At 29.7% G+C, this 17,146-nt stretch overlaps 2 protein-coding genes across 3 annotated transcripts; one reads left to right on the plus strand and one right to left on the minus strand.

The window, feature by feature from the left end:
- Positions 1 to 1,616: 1,616 nt before the first annotated feature.
- On the minus strand, positions 1,617 to 4,220 carry LOC142531814 (uncharacterized). 2 transcript variants are annotated; one of them, XM_075638084.1, is made up of 2 exons: positions 4,076 to 4,220; positions 1,617 to 2,251 (listed from the first exon to the last, which is right to left on the minus strand). In XM_075638084.1, the coding sequence occupies exon 2, from the start codon at positions 2,234 to 2,236 to the stop codon at positions 1,817 to 1,819; it is 420 nt and encodes a 139-aa protein (XP_075494199.1). In that variant the 5' UTR covers positions 2,237 to 2,251; positions 4,076 to 4,220; the 3' UTR covers positions 1,617 to 1,816. The 2 variants fall into 2 exon arrangements, with proteins under 2 accessions (XP_075494199.1, XP_075494200.1); XM_075638085.1 differs by having other exon boundaries at positions 4,045 to 4,179.
- A 9,285-nt stretch (positions 4,221 to 13,505) lies between these two features.
- Positions 13,506 to 16,381, plus strand: LOC142531069 (nudix hydrolase 18, mitochondrial-like). Its single transcript, XM_075637082.1, has 5 exons — positions 13,506 to 13,783; positions 15,348 to 15,465; positions 15,547 to 15,630; positions 15,773 to 15,898; positions 15,995 to 16,381. Exons 1-5 carry the CDS (start codon positions 13,695 to 13,697, stop codon positions 16,148 to 16,150), a joined length of 573 nt encoding a protein of 190 aa, XP_075493197.1. The 5' UTR covers positions 13,506 to 13,694; the 3' UTR covers positions 16,151 to 16,381.
- The last annotated feature ends 765 nt before the right edge of the window (positions 16,382 to 17,146 follow it).

The raw sequence follows: 17,146 nt of genomic DNA on the forward strand, positions 1-17,146 counted from the left end.
ATTTGTTAACGAACATATTGTGAGGAATCCAAAAATACAACTCAAATGTCAACTTTGACACTCAATTTTGAGTGACTGCCAAAATATCTCAACAATCCACAATTTTTGGACAAGATAGTAACATCACAATTTTGAAATCAAAATGATATTTTCTATTTTATATCAAGAATTCATGATTGAAAATCAATAATATTAAATATATAGATATTTAATATAAACTCGTGCGAGCTCATTTAGGCTCACCTTTAAATTAGCCGACAAAATTTCAACCCGACTCACTTAAACTGTTTGGCAGTGCAGGCCAAACCGACAGACTCAACCCAAATTGACGGCTCAAATCACAACGATCTTTTACCATGTTTTATTTAAATAATTTATAAATATAAATCGCAAAAAAATTTCGGTTGCAAAAAACTTTAATTTAAACACAAATTCTACAAACTGTCACATGAGGACATGAAAAAAAAATTAATAAGACACCAAATAAAATTCACAATTCGATAATGAGTTATTTCTAAATATTAATTATTTAATTTACACAATGAAAAGATAAATAAAAAATCTAAATCATTGAATTAAAAATAACATATTATAATGTGAGTAGGCATAAAAAAACCAAATACAAATTTACATAATGAAAAGATATCATTGGATAAAAATAATATATTATAATGTGGGTAGATATAAAAAATTAAACACTAATAATCACACATATTTAAAATATGAATAAGGAGAAAGAAAATATACATTTAAAGTTAGCAATTAATGTAAAACAAAAAATTAATAAAGAGATAAATGTAAATTCACATATAAAGTCACATATTTATATATAATAATAAAAAATCGATAATATTAAATATATAGATATCTAATATAAACTCGTGCGAGCTCATTTAGGCTCGCCTTTAAATGAGTCGACAAAATTTCAACCTAACTCACTTAAATTGTTTGGCGGTGCATGCCAACCCGACACACACAACCCAAATTGATGACTCAAATCACACCGCTCTTTTACCGTGTTTTATTTAAATAATTTATAAATATAAGCCGCAAAAAAATTTAATTTAAACACATAAATTCTAGTAAACTGTCACATGAGGACATGAAAAAAAATTAATAAGACACCCAAGAAAATTCACAATTCGATAATGAGTTATTTCTAAACTTTAATTTTATATAATGAAAAGATATCATTGGATAAAAATAACATATTATAATGCAGGTAGACATAAAAAATTAAATACTACTAATCACATTTATTTAAAATATAAATAAGGAAGAAAAAAAAGACACATTAAAGTAAGTAATTAATAAAACAAGCAATTAATAAGGAGATGAATGTAAATTCACATATAAAGTCACATATTTATATATATAATAGATATATATATATCAATTATCACCGATGACCCACGACTTTGACAGGTTGATATTCGGGCTGGTTTAAAAAAATATGCGCGCACATATATATATAATAGATTTGCATATATTGTATCTTGAAAAATCCATATTCTATCTAAAGTTTTGTTGAAATGTCATCTCTTTTCCCATTTTTCAAACACCTCCAAACCTGTATATTATGATATGTAATCAGATTATTTAAGGTGAAATTCTGGTTACACTTACAAATCTTACATAATATATAGCACAAGGAAAAAATTTCTGACAGAAGCACTTAAGTAAGCAATACAATCATGGGCAAGGCAGACTCAGGATTTCGTATGAACAGACGACAAACAATTTATTTCAGCGGTAAAATTCAGACATTTAGGAATCCGCCCATGAATATGTAGGTCCTGATATAAACATTCTTCGACTAACTTGGTGCATCCGTTTTCGAACATGCTGATATGCCTGTCCGACTAAACGATCCTTCCCAATCGGTTCCATCAAATTTCCTGATCTCAACATGTGCCAGTGTTCCAGGATCTACACAACTGAATGTAACAGCTATGCCATCCGGGTTTGACCTTGGGATATAGAATGAAGTAATGCCACAGATTCTGCAGAATGTATGCTTCGCTGTGTGTGTTCCAAAAGTATAGGTCGTTAGGAACTGTTTGGAATCTTGTTCAAGTTCAAACTGCTGTGACGGGACGACGAACATGGTGTTCCCTCTCATCGAGCAAATTGTGCAGTTGCATAGCCAGGTCACTACGCTCTTTGGAGCACGTACTTGCCATCTTACCCTCTTGCAGTGGCATCCACCTTTGTGTAAAGCCATCTCAGAGTCCATTTTAGAATTTTGTAACTGCGGGAATTAAAAGAAATCAACAACCAGGAATAGCACACAAAATGTACTCGACAACATACATTATATAGATATATATATAGTATCCTGAGTTTTCGTAGAAACCTCCACAGCACAAGCAGCAAAGGTTGATGATTGGCGATAAATAGTTTCAAAATCAAAATGACTATTTCATCATGAAAGAAAGTTATTCTCTGTTAATGGCATAACAGAGAAACTCGTCAGAACAGTAAGGAAAAGGGATCAATGACACAAGTCCACAACACTTCAGATTTCTAACTTGTGAAGTTTGAGAAACGTGGTTTTTCATACTTCACCATTTGTAGCATGTTAATGCAAGAGGCGGATTACTAAATGTACGTTTAAATACAAAGACACTTCCTTGCCATATTATCTGGATATTTGAATATCGAAGCCAAATAGTAGTGGTGAGATACTGAGAGCAGCATTTCTTCTTGCTTTTTAGCAGAGCAAAAAGTAGATTAGAAGGAATTTGTGGGAGAAACGTGGTCTTTCATACTTCATAATTTGTAGCATGTTAATCCAAGAGGTGCATTACCATATGTACGTTTAAATACAGGCACTTCCTTGCCATATCAGCTCAATATTAGAATATGAAGCCAAATATTAGTAGCGATCACATACTAAGAGCAACATTATTCTTGTTCTCTAGGACAGCGAAGAGTAGATTATAAGGAATTTTTGGGACCCGTGCTGGATCACATCATATCCCCCGTGACTCCCTGACCCCTATGCCGCCTGTTCCTTCTTCCTACCAAAGGAAAAATCCTAACGTTAGCCCAGTAGCTACGTCTTATAGAGTAACTCATTAGGGACTCCACCTCTTGCTATGGTATTTCTCCTATATCCCTCAAATACATGTATGGCTGTCTCCTCCCTACCAGAAAGTAAATTCGTGTCTCTTCAGCCATGTTACGGCCTCAGAGGTCCATCCTCACTCCCTTGGAGCCTTAGAGTCTCTACAGGCCCTCCCTTTCATTCAGCACCTTTCACAGTGATAAACTCAGCTTGCTACAGCTGTAATGAAAGGAGTTGGACTGTACATTCCCTTATATAATATAGTAGCTATACCTCCTATCTCTTAAGTCTCGAACAACAATGGGAAAAATAAAAAACATGAACGAAAGAGCGTCAAACTGGTACGAGAAGCCGGTGGTGGAAGACATTATAAGATTCTGAGCTTTCGGTGTATTCCCAGTGCGATTTCTGTCATAGATGCTATGAACTAGGTGATTTTACGTTTATTGACTCCCTGAAATGCCCAGAGTATTTATGCTTGTACTATCTTTTTACATTTATTAATGAAACAAATTTCATTATTAAAAAAAAAAAAGAAAAAAGAGGGAAACAACATGAACCAGATGCGAAAGGAAAATAATTTACATGGACAATAGCTGGTTACGAAGGCATTGTGATCTTACACCCAATTATACTCTAGATAAAATTCTCTGCACTGCAAACTATGATAAAGTTTAACCCAAAAAAATCAGTTGAAAAACAAATTATTCTTTATTAGAAATCAAGAAACACATATAATAATGAAGGAGACTCATTTCTGCCAGGAACAGAGCTTTCATTATTCTTTATTACAAAACAAGAAACACGTTTAATAATGAAGGAGATAAAAGCTATAAGCAAATAAAATCTATTCAGATTCTCTGATTTAAACAGTAACAGTTCATAAAACATGCTTCAATTGCAGAATCAAGAAAATTATAGAACACGAAATTGAAATTGAAACTGAAACAAACATTGATAACTAAATTAATGACCAAATAAGATTAAGAAAAACAAGGGACTAACTATGAAACTGAGATTTCTCCGCCTTCAGTAAGGAAAATTTCAATTCATCTGCTGATTCGCTACAATTTTTCTTGGGAGAATAATTAGTAAAAATGTACGGCGAGATATTTTTATATATTTTGTACCCAATTATTAACTGGTTCTTTCTCAATATTATTTTCTTTAATAAAGTTCGTTATTTAATTTTCTTAAAAAAAATTATTTTGTTCTTACGATATTTTAGTAATATCTTATGTATAATTAATATATGATTTTATAATCAAGAATAGATTAGAACCACAGATAAATTATATGATAAATATAAATTAATATTATTATGAAACATGAATTTACTAAGGCCCCGTTTGGTTTGATTGATTAGGTAAGGTTTATTTTGTTTAAACCTACCTAATCACTCGTGTGGTACGTTTTTTATTTAATCAAGTCAATCCCTCCTATGAATGATTAGGTTATATTAGGTGTGATAAAATAATCACTCCTCACCCCCTATGATTATTTATTTCACTCTTAATCCATCCTATTTTTTCAGTTTTACCCTTCTCCTAAATCCAAACTCAGCCACCACTTCCCTACACCGACCGCCGACCCACCAGCCGAAGACCAAAGTATAACCTAATCAATAGATACCAATCAAAATCTAAAATGATTAATCGATTTTATCCATAAGCAATGACATTCAAGCACTCTAAACTTTTCCAATAAATTAAATATGTATATATTTTCATAATATATATATTTGTTTAATCAATTATTGTTATGTAATTATATTCGGATGATTAATTTTTGTTATTCTCGTCAAAATCACGTAATTAAATAAATAATATGATAAATAATTTTTTATAATTATGTTATTTAATATATGTGTCACAAGAGATTTTTTTACACGTGATTATAAATTTTTAATTTTTAATAATAATATTAATCGTTTAATTACATGATTATGATAAAAAAATGATTAAAATTGATACTCCGAAATCTTATCCTAAAAAATAAATGACTACAATTAGTATTTTCTCATTTTAATTAAAAAATAAAAATTGACTCGGGGTTAAAAGGCCCAACATTGAGCCCATTAATCTTTTATGTATTTGAGGCCTCACTTCCTAATTTAATTATTTATAGGTTATTTAATTAATTATAAGTTAAACCAAATTATACTTAAGTTACACATTAAACCAACGTTTTCATGAGCTAAATCATTCAGTCATATTATTAAATTTCATTAATTCGTTGCTTCTCTTTCATGATTATAACTATGATAAAGAGTAGGTCTCTTGTGAGACGATCTCACGAATCTTTATCTGTGAGATGGGTCAACCATACTGATAATCACAATGAAAATTAATACTCTTAGCATATAAAAGTAATACTTTCTCATGGATGACCCAAATAAGAGATCTGTCTCAAAAAATACGACATGTGATACCGTTTCACACAAGTTTTTGCCTGTGATTAAATCACACAAACCCTCGCTTTCTTTTGGATTATATCACTGCTATTAACAATTATTTCAATTGATTGACTTGATTTGAAAGGAGATATTTGATTTGAGTAAAGATTTGATCGATGTATTTGACGTATATTTAGAGTCTATTTAAAACAACAATAATTATTATCATTTTATAAATTGATATGAGGTATATTTGAAATGTATTTCGATTTTGTTCATCCAAACAAATCCAATCTAATGCTGAAATGTGACGGATTTAGATCTTCCATTATGTTTAACAACACTTTTTACATGTGATCATCTCGTTTAATCTGACAAATTTTTAAATTTATTTCATATAGTGTGATGTCCACAAGATAATCATGTGATCATCTTGTGTAAAAAATACACATCATCAAGTGCTATATTTTCAACCCAATATATCCAAATCCGAAATATGAACAAGTAGATTCTTTGAAACTTTCATGTTTATCATATATAACTCTAATCGATGTACAATATACATAAAAAAAAATTTATTAAAAAAAACAGAAAGAAAAGGACAGAAAAAATTATAATAATAAAAAGTAGATCTATCTAGTCATCATTAAATAATTACATCTAATCATTTTGTCTGGACTTTACCATATGCTATCGTCCAAATAATGTTTTGAAAGATATGCTAAATTATTCAAGACAATTTCCACGCATATGATAAAAATATTGTATAATGCCGCGCATCGACATTTAATGTTAATTATATAAATATAATATAATTATGGGGTTGAGATCATTGCTGTCTTTTGGTTCTCTTCAAATATTTTAATAACTAATCAGAATATATACAATATATTATAGAAAGTATATTTAATAAATTAGGTTCAAGACGTTGTTTATTCTTTTTGTCTTTAGCATGGGTAAAGTAAAAAAGTCGAATATTAACATTAAAAAAAGTTAGGTCTTAAGTTTGATTCGTTTAAGTTTATTTGAAATTGAGCTTGATTTTAAGCTCAAAAAATTTATTTTAGATCGAGTTTGGCTCGAAATGAAATTAGAGTTCGAGTTTGGCTCGAAATGTTCGAATAACAAATTATTCGAATTATTTCTCAAACATTAAGATTCGAGAATGAAGGTTCGAAAATTTAAAATATCTGAAATGCTTGAAATGTATATATATTTAATATATAATTATATTAAAAAATATTAAGGCTCGCAAACTATCAAACGATGTAGTTTTGATACGAGTTTGGCTAAAAAAAATTAAAAACTTATTCAAATTCGCTCGAGTTTAATAATTTTGAATATGAATAAAATATTTATCGAACCAAATCGAAAAAATGTATTTAATTTTCTTTTTACTTATCTCTCTTTCATTTTTATGATTTTTGCACTTTAAATTTAAGGCTAAAATAATACGTAGCATTTTAATATAAAAAAATTTTAAAACTTTTAGTTTTAATGATAACAAATACTAAATCATAATATTAATACAAATTGTCATTTCACGTATATTATAAGTGTTCAACCGTTCTACTTAAAATTCAGAAGATGCACGTTCAACTGATCTCAAGGTTACTCCAACTGCGTAGAGATCTTTTGACAAATCTGATCGGTCGAAACCATTTAAATCAATGCACAAGTTCAAATCATCGATTCCCAACAACACTGCAAATGGTCGAATTTGAGGTTTTCCATGAGGATATTGCAAGTCAACAGTACAGAAGAAAACTTAAAATAAATATTGCAAAAAGATCCCATCAACGATCGGATGACAAAAAATTTACAGTCTAACAGGTTTTTGATAAATTGTGAACTTAAATTCGGAAAAACAAGAAGGATATTAATGAGCCTTAAACAAAAATTGCAAAGACTAATTGATACATGTCTATATTCTCGGAAAACAGTACAAGTTATCGTTCGGACAAATTCAAAAAGTGTTATAAATAGAGGATGTCAAAAAGAGATGAAGTCCTGGAAATTCACAAAAACACACATTCAAATTTTCACTCACTGAAAATATTTCCGAGCACTCATCACTTTGATATTCATTACTGTTTATACAACTCTCACATCAAATAACATTTCAGTTCATCAAGGGCATCTATCAAAACCACTCGATCGTTTCTATCTAGAACATTTGAAGAGTTTTTTGACAGGTTGAATATGAGGATTCATTTCTTTACTTCACTTGTATTGTGTTGTATTGCATTGTGTTGGTTGTAAACTGTGTGTCTCAACTATTATAGTTAACCATAAGTTTCAACTTAGGCAGTTGATAAGTCTTAATATTGAATCGGGTTATGACAAAGAGTTGTAAAATTAAAGTTTTTCTATTGAATCTTTCCAAGAGAAAGAAGAGGCGACACATGAATTGTAATATCCGAACATTTATGAAATTCTTGTGTCATTTTCTTTATTGATTTTACTTATCTTTTCTATCTGCTATATTTGAGTATATAATATCTATAAGAATCATCTGACCATTTTTCTGCACAATTTGTGATCCTGACCGTTTCTTAAGTGTTGATAAAATCAGGTCTTGTATAGCTAACCCACCAATATCAGTCACATTATTTGACAATGTTTTAGAAAAAATTTTAAATTATCTACTCACCGCTTTTAAAAGTGCATATTGTCAATTATTGTTAGAGACATTTGAACAACTTTTATGAAACTTTTTACAGTTTGGAACAAGGTTTTTTTTATAATTAATGTAAAAATAAAAAAAAATCAAAAAAAATTTTTAAATTTTTTTTTTCAAACCTACTTTAATCCGCACTTACAAAGCGCGGACGTTCGTTCACGTGGACGAGCGCTGTATATTATTATTATTATTTATTATTATTTTGTGATGGGCACTCGTCCACGTTATTATTATTATTTATTATTATTTGAAATAATTAATTTAATTTGAATATATTATTATTATTATTTATTATAATTTTTAATTTTTAATTTAATTCGAATGAAAAATATAAAATATAAATATTTATAATATATGTTAATTATTAAATATTTTATATCATTTAGTTGGGTGATTGAAAAATTAGAGATATGAGAGGATTGAAAGGGGAATATTAAAGAGATATGAGATGATTGAAGGGAGAAAATTAAGGAGAATAAAAATAGTAGTCTTTCACCAATACACCAATAAGAGGTTTAATTTTAGCATATAGTATCGATGAAACTTACGCTGTATTATAATATTTTCATTCTATTATTAAATTTACATTGTTTATTTTCTATTTAAGCTATTATTATTAATTTAATTTCAATCGCAACATTAAAATAAAATATTAATCACAACATAAAAATACAATATTAATATATTATACAAGTAATTATTAATGCTTGATTGCTTCCTTCACTGGTGGCCTTCTCATTTTTATAGATTGATTTATTTAATAAATCTATTAATAATAATTAACCTATTATATATAATTATATGTTTTATAATTAATTTTTTTAATGAAATATGTGTTTATAAAATTTTGAGAGAATTCGAAATGGGTCTTCCTAAAATATCTTTTTGACCAATTGATTTTATGTACATTTTCTTGGAACAATAATTTAAAAATAAAAAATATTTTTCAATTATCTCATATCTCTCATATTTTTAATCATCTCATATTTTTAAAATTGAACAATAATTTAAAATGGAACAATAAATATTTTTTCAATCCTCTCTTATTTTTAAAATGTTGATTTTATGTACGTTTTCTTTCAATCCTCTCATATCTCTAATTTTTCAATCACCCAACCAAATAATACAAAATATTTAATAATTAACATATATTATAAATATTTATATTTTATATTTTTCATTCGAATTAAATTAATAATTAAAAATTATAATAATAATAATAATATATTTGAATTAAATTAATAAATAATAATAATAATAAGCTTATGTGGACGAGTGCCCATCACAAAATAATAATAAATAATTACAATAAAATAATAATCAATAATAATAATAAAATAATAATAATAATATCCACGTAAGCGAGCGTCCGCGTTTACAAAGCGCGGACGCTTATCCACGTGGAGTGTTTGGATTAAAGTAGTTTTGCAAAAAAAAAAAAATTTAAATTATTTTGATTTTTTTTTATTTTTAGGTTAATTATAAAAAAATCCTTTGGAACATGATCTTAATATAAAAACAAGGGATGGAAAAAATGAAAATTTTAAATTTTTTTAAATAAAATTACCGAGAGTATTTATGTAATTTTTATAGTTTTGGATAAAAAAAAAACTTAACATATTAATTTGACAAAAGGTGATACAAGTGCCAAAATATATAATACGAGAGAGATGTAATTGTCAAATACATTAAATATAGAATATATAAATCGAAAAAACCCGAAGTCATTCTTTGATTGGATGGAAGAAAACATTCTTCTCGTTTTTCCTAATTACTTCTCAAGTTGAAGCGAGATCATCATTTTCTTTAGCTTTTTTTTTTTTACAAAAAATAAAACTTAAAAATTAATTTTAAAACAATTTTTTTAAAATAAAAAAAAACTTTATGTAACCTCGATTATTTTAGTATTCTCGTAAATATAATTAAAACGGTGCTCTCTAACTTTGTGATCTGTGTGCTATTATGGGATTGAAACCAAAAATCTCGTTATCTTAAAATGAAACCTTAAAAAAATTTGTATGTGACGATCTCACATGTCGTATTTTATGAGACATATCTCTTATTTAAGTCATCCATAAAAAATATTAATTTTTATGCTAAGAGTATCGTTTTTTATTGTGAATATCGGTAGGGTTTACCAATCTCACAGATAAAAATTCGTGAGACCTTCTCACAAATAAAAACTCTAAAAAAATTAATCTATATAATAATCATATTTACCTATGGCATCTTCTCGTACATCACATCATGGTAATGGCGACAAATCATCATGGATAATGGCGACAAATCGACTGCAATATTCCATTTCCTTATGTCATTAACTATTTTTAATTTGTATTTCAACGGATGGATTTGAATTTAAATATTTAAAATTTATAACAACAAATCTATCAGTTTTGTTAGAAAATATTTACTTGGTAATTGATTTCAAATTGTAAAAATTAATTTTTGAGTCGTTATATTAAGTTTCAAATTCATCGATCCAAATGTTGTCATAACGAAATTTTTCTATCGACTAATGTCACACGTCAAGGTCAATATTATTTCTATTAAATTGCTGTAAAGTTTAATTGTTGGGTTATGGTGGAAAATACAAATTAAGGAAGACCTGAGAGTCCAAAAGAGAGTGACGAGTTTTCTCCAAGTGTGGGCGGGATTTGTATGCGGTTTCAGACTATTGTGGTATGGATTGGACCGGTTCAAAGACATATTAATTTCAAATTAAATAAATGCCCATAATCATTTAATATTTGCATCTGTTTTTGGCATTTCCTGGAGGGAAATTACCACCCAGTTTCACTTGTTTTGGGTTTCTTGCCATTTAGATCAAATTTTAGTTTTGTAATATGCCTTTAATTATTTATGCAAAGCATTCAACAAAAATTTGATAAAATATTCTTACAACCAGTTATAAATTTTGGTTCAACAACTAACGTTTGATATTTTAATGATGTTAGTGAAAAACTATAATCTTGATTCTCATTAGTTATAAGCTTATGCAACTATTATAAACATCATGAGTTGTAAGCTTATGCAACTATCCGAAATTTGGGTGTTGGAGAAAAATAATTGTCTTTTTTGAATCTCGTCTCCTAGTGGGTTGAGGATTCCTCAACTCAACCCAACCCAACTCAATTCAAGCTGGGTTACAAGTTAGATGGGTCAGCCAGTAGGCCACCCATAGAAAATTTAAAAAATATTTAATTAATTGAATTTAATCATCATACATGAAAATTTATAGAAAATCTTAATAAATTCTAAATCATTGATTTCACATTTTTGTATTTTGTGTATCTAATGCTTGTGAAATCTATTCATCCTCATCCATTGTTTTATCCATAACATTTTTTAATTGTATTATACAGTGTCGTCTGAAGACTGCACCTTACACCTAAATTTAATTGATTGTGAATGAAACATTCATATTATTAATTTATTGAACAACAGGTTCCACCACATATTTTTCCACATGAATAAACAAATTACAAACCAAAGAATAGCATCAATGATTAAGTAATGGAACACAAGTTCAAAATCCATGTGAAACAGAGTATTTTATTTGAATAAAAACTTAAACATCAATAGAGACAAATTATAATTATAGTCAATGTCATTTATTATTTAGAGGATTATCTAAAGAACTTGTAGTCAATAGTTCTTTGGAGATCTGAAGTTTTTTTGCGCTTAAAATGTGATCAAATGTTAGTTCTTCGATAATTAACATATATGTCAACTTTCATAAAAACTTGTCAGACTCGTATAATCTAATAATATTAAAATAGAAGGAGAAATACTATCAATATAACTCAGACTAACCTAAGATTGGGATGATTGCCATTCTTACTTTTAAATTACCTAAAAGATTTATGTAATTTTACGTATTATATATACAAATTTTAAAAGGTCTTATACAGGCTGTTACCTTTTGAATTTCGATGCAAGTTTGGCCTATATAAAATCATTATAATAATATTTTTTCGAGATTAGGTAAATAATAATAATATTTCGGTGAATGCAAAAGGTGTGAATTCCTGCAAATTGTTAACGAACTTCAAGCTACAAAAGCAGTCCACAAGTGATGGGTCATGGACACGTACTCTTCACCACTTTAATTCCATCACAATTCACAATACTATATAATATATTTTTTAAAAAAAATTATATGCTAATATCGTAAAACTCATTCGGCTTTTAGGCTTAAATTTATCATAGTTCCATTATTTTGAGAATATATTAATATTAATAAAGAGTAATCGACATAATTAATTAACTGAATTATTTAAATAAATGCTACCCCGTCTTAATGAATCAACATGTGAAGCCTTGACCCAACATAGTTATAATATCGATTTGCCCGCTTCAAAATCTTGTTTTACTTAGAATATAATATGCAAATGGAAACAATATTTAGACATCGGAATTTCGAGATTCTATTTTCCCAAATTTAACTAACAATTATCAAATTTTTGTTTGATTAGATCTCTTGTGATACGGTCTAACGAATCTTTATCTGTGAGACGGGTCAAACCTACTGATATTCACAATAAAAAGTAATACTCTTAGCATAAAAAATAATATTTTTTCATGGATGACCCAAATGAGATATCCGTCTCACAAATACGACTCGTGAGACCGTCTCACACAAGTGTTTGTCTTTTTGTTTTATAGAATCCGATAAATACTGACATCCAGAAAATATATATAAAGAAGAACAAGAAAGGAAGTGCAAATATAAATAGACGACTTCTCCCAAACAAATGTTGGAGTCAAAATATAACTACAAATCCAACTAAAATTAAATTTCAACTAGTCTGAGTAAACACACACCACCAACATTTCATATCAAGATAATATTTCTTGATATCACGTCAACATTCCGAAAGAAAATCACAAGCAAAAATTTGACCTAATTTACCGGACCAAAGTACAAAATAAACAAGTTTAGTGGATCATTTTGACGCTCTCATCGAGTAATTGTGAAATGAGAAATTTCTAAATTAAACCAAATAAACATATACTCTTCGATAAATTTCCAAAATTTGAGAAACAATCTTAGGAAACAAATGGAACTCTAAATCAAACTATAGCATTGTCCTTATCCATCGACACCCTCACCGTCGGATGAATGACATAGACTGAGTCAAATGTTTTTTCAATGAGATCAATCACGCCCCATATATTGAGGCTTAATCTAGGCCATCCATCCTACACCCAAATTTTTTTTTTATTTTTGTTAAAATATAAAAATTATTACTATTGAATTTCTAATATGATATCTCGTGTAACCATATGAACTACAAGTTATATCCAGATTTAGAATACCCTCAGTTTCCCATAAAATACCCTTGGTTTCTAGTGAAGCCCTCTTGTAAACTGTCATTATTTCCCCCAACCGTTTTAGCAGCGGAAAAACTTGATAAATGCTAGAGATGTCATCTGGTTCTCGTGTCTGAAAACACAATATTAAATTTATCTGCAGAAGAACCTTCAAGACATACTTTTCCTTATTAATATCTTCTCAATCTTTCGATATTCATTTTGCTGATATGGAATTGAAGAACATAGTTGGTCTTGTTTCTCGTACGGGAAGACATAAGCAACGTTATAATTTTCATGGCCATCGCCAAGTTGTCGGGTTCGTCTCTCTCCCTTTCACACAAAACAGCCACTTTTTTTTTTTTGGTTTTCGGGAATAATGGTATTTCAACGTTGCATGACAAGGGTTTAATTTAACTTCAAAGCGTAAAATTATGTTAAATTACTGAGAGTATGCATCATTTTTTTTTCTGTAGTTGTGTATGGCTAATTTTTGGTCGGCGTGAGTGTAATTACGGGGAAATTCTTGATCCGGTTTGCTTTGACTGAATAGAGGGGCGATCGTAATTGAAGTTTCTGAGAAATTTCAGCCTGTTAATGGTTGGTTCTGGGATGAAATTTTTGTCTATAGATAACCATTTCATATTTTATTCTGATCAATTAATTAATGATTGGAATTTGGTGTTAGCCCCACCGCCCATGTGGGCCGAACCAACGCGTATTTGCAGTGGCCTGCAATTAGGTTTATCATGACTTTAAAACCAGTGGTTTCCTATCTGGAAATGATTTGGTCTTAGTATGGAACCAGAATCGAATTGGTTAGACATGGCTCCGATTTAGTTTCCTGTTTTTTATGGTTTTGGTTTCGGTCTAATAAACTATTCATGTGAGACGGGTCAGCCCTACCGATAGTCACAATAAAAAATAATAATCTTAGCATAAAAAGTAATATTTTACCCAAATAAGAGATACGTCTGACAAATTACGACACGTGAAACCGTCTCACATAAGTTTTTGTCAGTCCGTAAAAGATCTGCGGTACAGCTTGTGAGTTAATCAAACTCATTAAAATTATTTATTTATTTATTTATTACAAAAGATTATAAACATTAACTTTTCATGTCTTATATAAAGTTGTGAACGAACGGAATCGAGATAAATATTAAGAAAATTTTAAGATTTGAATTATGTATATTTGGGCTTGAGTTCGATTTAAAAATCGAAAACTTTTAACATTTTTTGCTCGAATTTGGTATGAATCAAGCTTTAATTCGAGTTTGGCTCAAAATATTCTAATATATTCGCAAGTTACTTGAAAACAAAGGCAAAAATATATTTATTTAATATATAATATAGAATTTATATCATGTTTATAGAATATTAAAGCTCGCGAACGGCTCACAAACTATCGACCAAGAGAATTTGGGCTCAAGTTTGGCTAAAAGAAAAAAATTTGAACATCTTAGACTCAAATTCGATAAATTTGGATATTAATCAAATATTCTTCAAGTAAGCTTGAAAAATTCACGAACCGACTCGATTCATTTACACCTCTAGTTCAATAGAGTTCCAATTGAGTTTCACTTGTTCCTATTTTTCGGTTTTTTATTTTTAGGAATCAGAAATTAGTAAAATAAGTCATTGGTTCGAGTTCCGATTTTGAAACTGAAACGGAAATGAGAGATATTCCCGTTTTAAGTTACGCCCTTTTCATCTTGGTTTATACTTTATAATAAAAACTGTAAACATACAGAGCGTATTTTATCTGTAATGTGCGTAACTTATTTTACAGCAAACATTATATATATTTCTGTATGTTTTTGTTGGAGTTTCAATACACGTGCAAAAGAATGTCTCACAGTATACTTTAATGTTATGTACAGATGTATTCCGTACCGATATAAAGGCGGAATCAATGGGAAATCTCAGGTGGACGAGGAAGAAATGGAAGTTCTCGTTATTACATCACAGAGAAAGGGTAAAGGGATGCTCTTTCCAAAGGTATATATATAATTTTATGATACGAGCGTATAATGTTTAATTTGAAGAAAATCTGTAATGTGAGTATACATCTAATTTTAGGGAGGTTGGGAGACCGACGAATTGATTGAGAGTGCAGCACTGCGTGAAACGGTGGAGGAAGCCGGAGTAGTAGGTGATGTTGAGGTTAGAATTATTTACAATCCCTTGCATAATATTTGTATGTAACACATTGAATTATAAGTTCTTGAATTAGAGATTTTACTAAGTTAGTTCGAACCTAGCTCTCCTCACACCATCTATGTGTCGTCGATTCGTCGTCATGCAGTGTAGTTTGGGTAAATGGAATATCAAGAACAAGAACAACAACTGCTCGGAGTGTCACATGTTTCCATTACTTGTGAAAGAGCAACTCGAATTTTGGCCCGAGAAAGATTCCCGTCAAAGATTATGGGTAACATTCTACGAATTTTATCATGAACTTTTACACAGGGCCCTCTTTTCGTTCCCTCGTCTAAATTCTGATTATATGTTGTCTTAAACATGGCAGATTAGTGTACGAGAAGCCAGAAAAGTTTGTCAATATTGGTGGATGACCGAAGCTTTAGAAAAACTCGTGGATCGCCTCAGAGCGCAGGTTAAAGAGGATATAACAGACAACGGTTCATTTAACCAGGGTGGTGTGAAATCTAAATCTAACTTATAGTGGCAGTAGTAGCACTAGACAGAAACCGAACCATCTGGTCGAGTTTCAAGAAAACGAGAAGCACAATTAGGAACAGAAATCTAGTTGTCGTCTCCTTTTTTTTCTTTCTAAATTCTGAAGTCTAATTGTATAGCTTAATTTTGTCGAATGTTCAGTTTTTAACTTGAAACCTATGTTCTGTAATATGTGCTTCAATGTTTTTCTTTTATATGAAACCGATGCACGAACACGTAAAGATCGCATTTGGATTATTGGGTCTCGGTTCATTTGATTACAAATTCTCAACTCCTGTGATTTGCTAGCTATTTATTTTGTCGTTCCATCTTGATGTTATTTCCCTCCACAGCTAGCAAGCACCACCGTGTATGTGCCAATGCAATGCCTTTCAAGCTCGTGCTTTCCTTTGGCCTACACTTGTGATCTGTCAAATTTGTCTGGCTTGTGATTCTCGCAGGAATTTGTTAAGACTTCGGCGTCGAGTCGAATATTTTGGGAACCTAGCTACAACAGACTGTCCCTCTATGAGTCATCTATCATTCGCCTCTCATTATACATGCATTTCCTATATATATTTACCTAGAATGGAATGTAGTGGTCAATATTCTTGTTTTCGAAGCGCGTCTCGGAGATTTTGGATCGATGGATTTAAATGAATGGATTTTATTTGACAACAATGTATTTTAGATGATAATAAATCTGAAATTCACATAAAATTTACTTGATTCAACCAAATAAGTCAAGTCGATTTGAAACGTAACGATTTCAAATGTGACTCAATGGAAAAGGGTCTCCAAATTCCTACTCAAGTCAAGTCGATTTCAATTATGACTCGATCGAAACACACTTAAAGGGTCTCCAAATTCCTACGTACTCTTGGTGCTTTATTTATACAAATTGTTAAGACCAAGAATTTGAGCTCAAATAATTCAAAATGTACACAGGCCCAAAATTGAAATTTGAAAGTATATTTTGACACATGTTACATTCAAATTTTAA

Source organism: Primulina tabacum, chromosome 17 (genome assembly GCF_025594145.1).
Source record: "Primulina tabacum isolate GXHZ01 chromosome 17, ASM2559414v2, whole genome shotgun sequence".
In the NCBI taxonomy this organism is placed as follows: Eukaryota; Viridiplantae; Streptophyta; class Magnoliopsida; order Lamiales; family Gesneriaceae; genus Primulina; species Primulina tabacum.

Coding starts and splice junctions, on each gene's coding strand:
- LOC142531069 (XM_075637082.1), top strand. CDS start 13,695: ATGGAATTGAAGAACATAGTTGGTCTTGTTTCTCGTACGGGAAGACAT. Junction 15,466..15,546: donor AAGGGATGCTCTTTCCAAAG/GTATATATATAA, acceptor ATCTAATTTTAG/GGAGGTTGGGAGACCGACGA. Junction 15,899..15,994: donor ATTCCCGTCAAAGATTATGG/GTAACATTCTAC, acceptor TAAACATGGCAG/ATTAGTGTACGAGAAGCCAG.
- LOC142531814 (XM_075638084.1), bottom strand. CDS start 2,236: ATGGACTCTGAGATGGCTTTACACAAAGGTGGATGCCACTGCAAGAGG.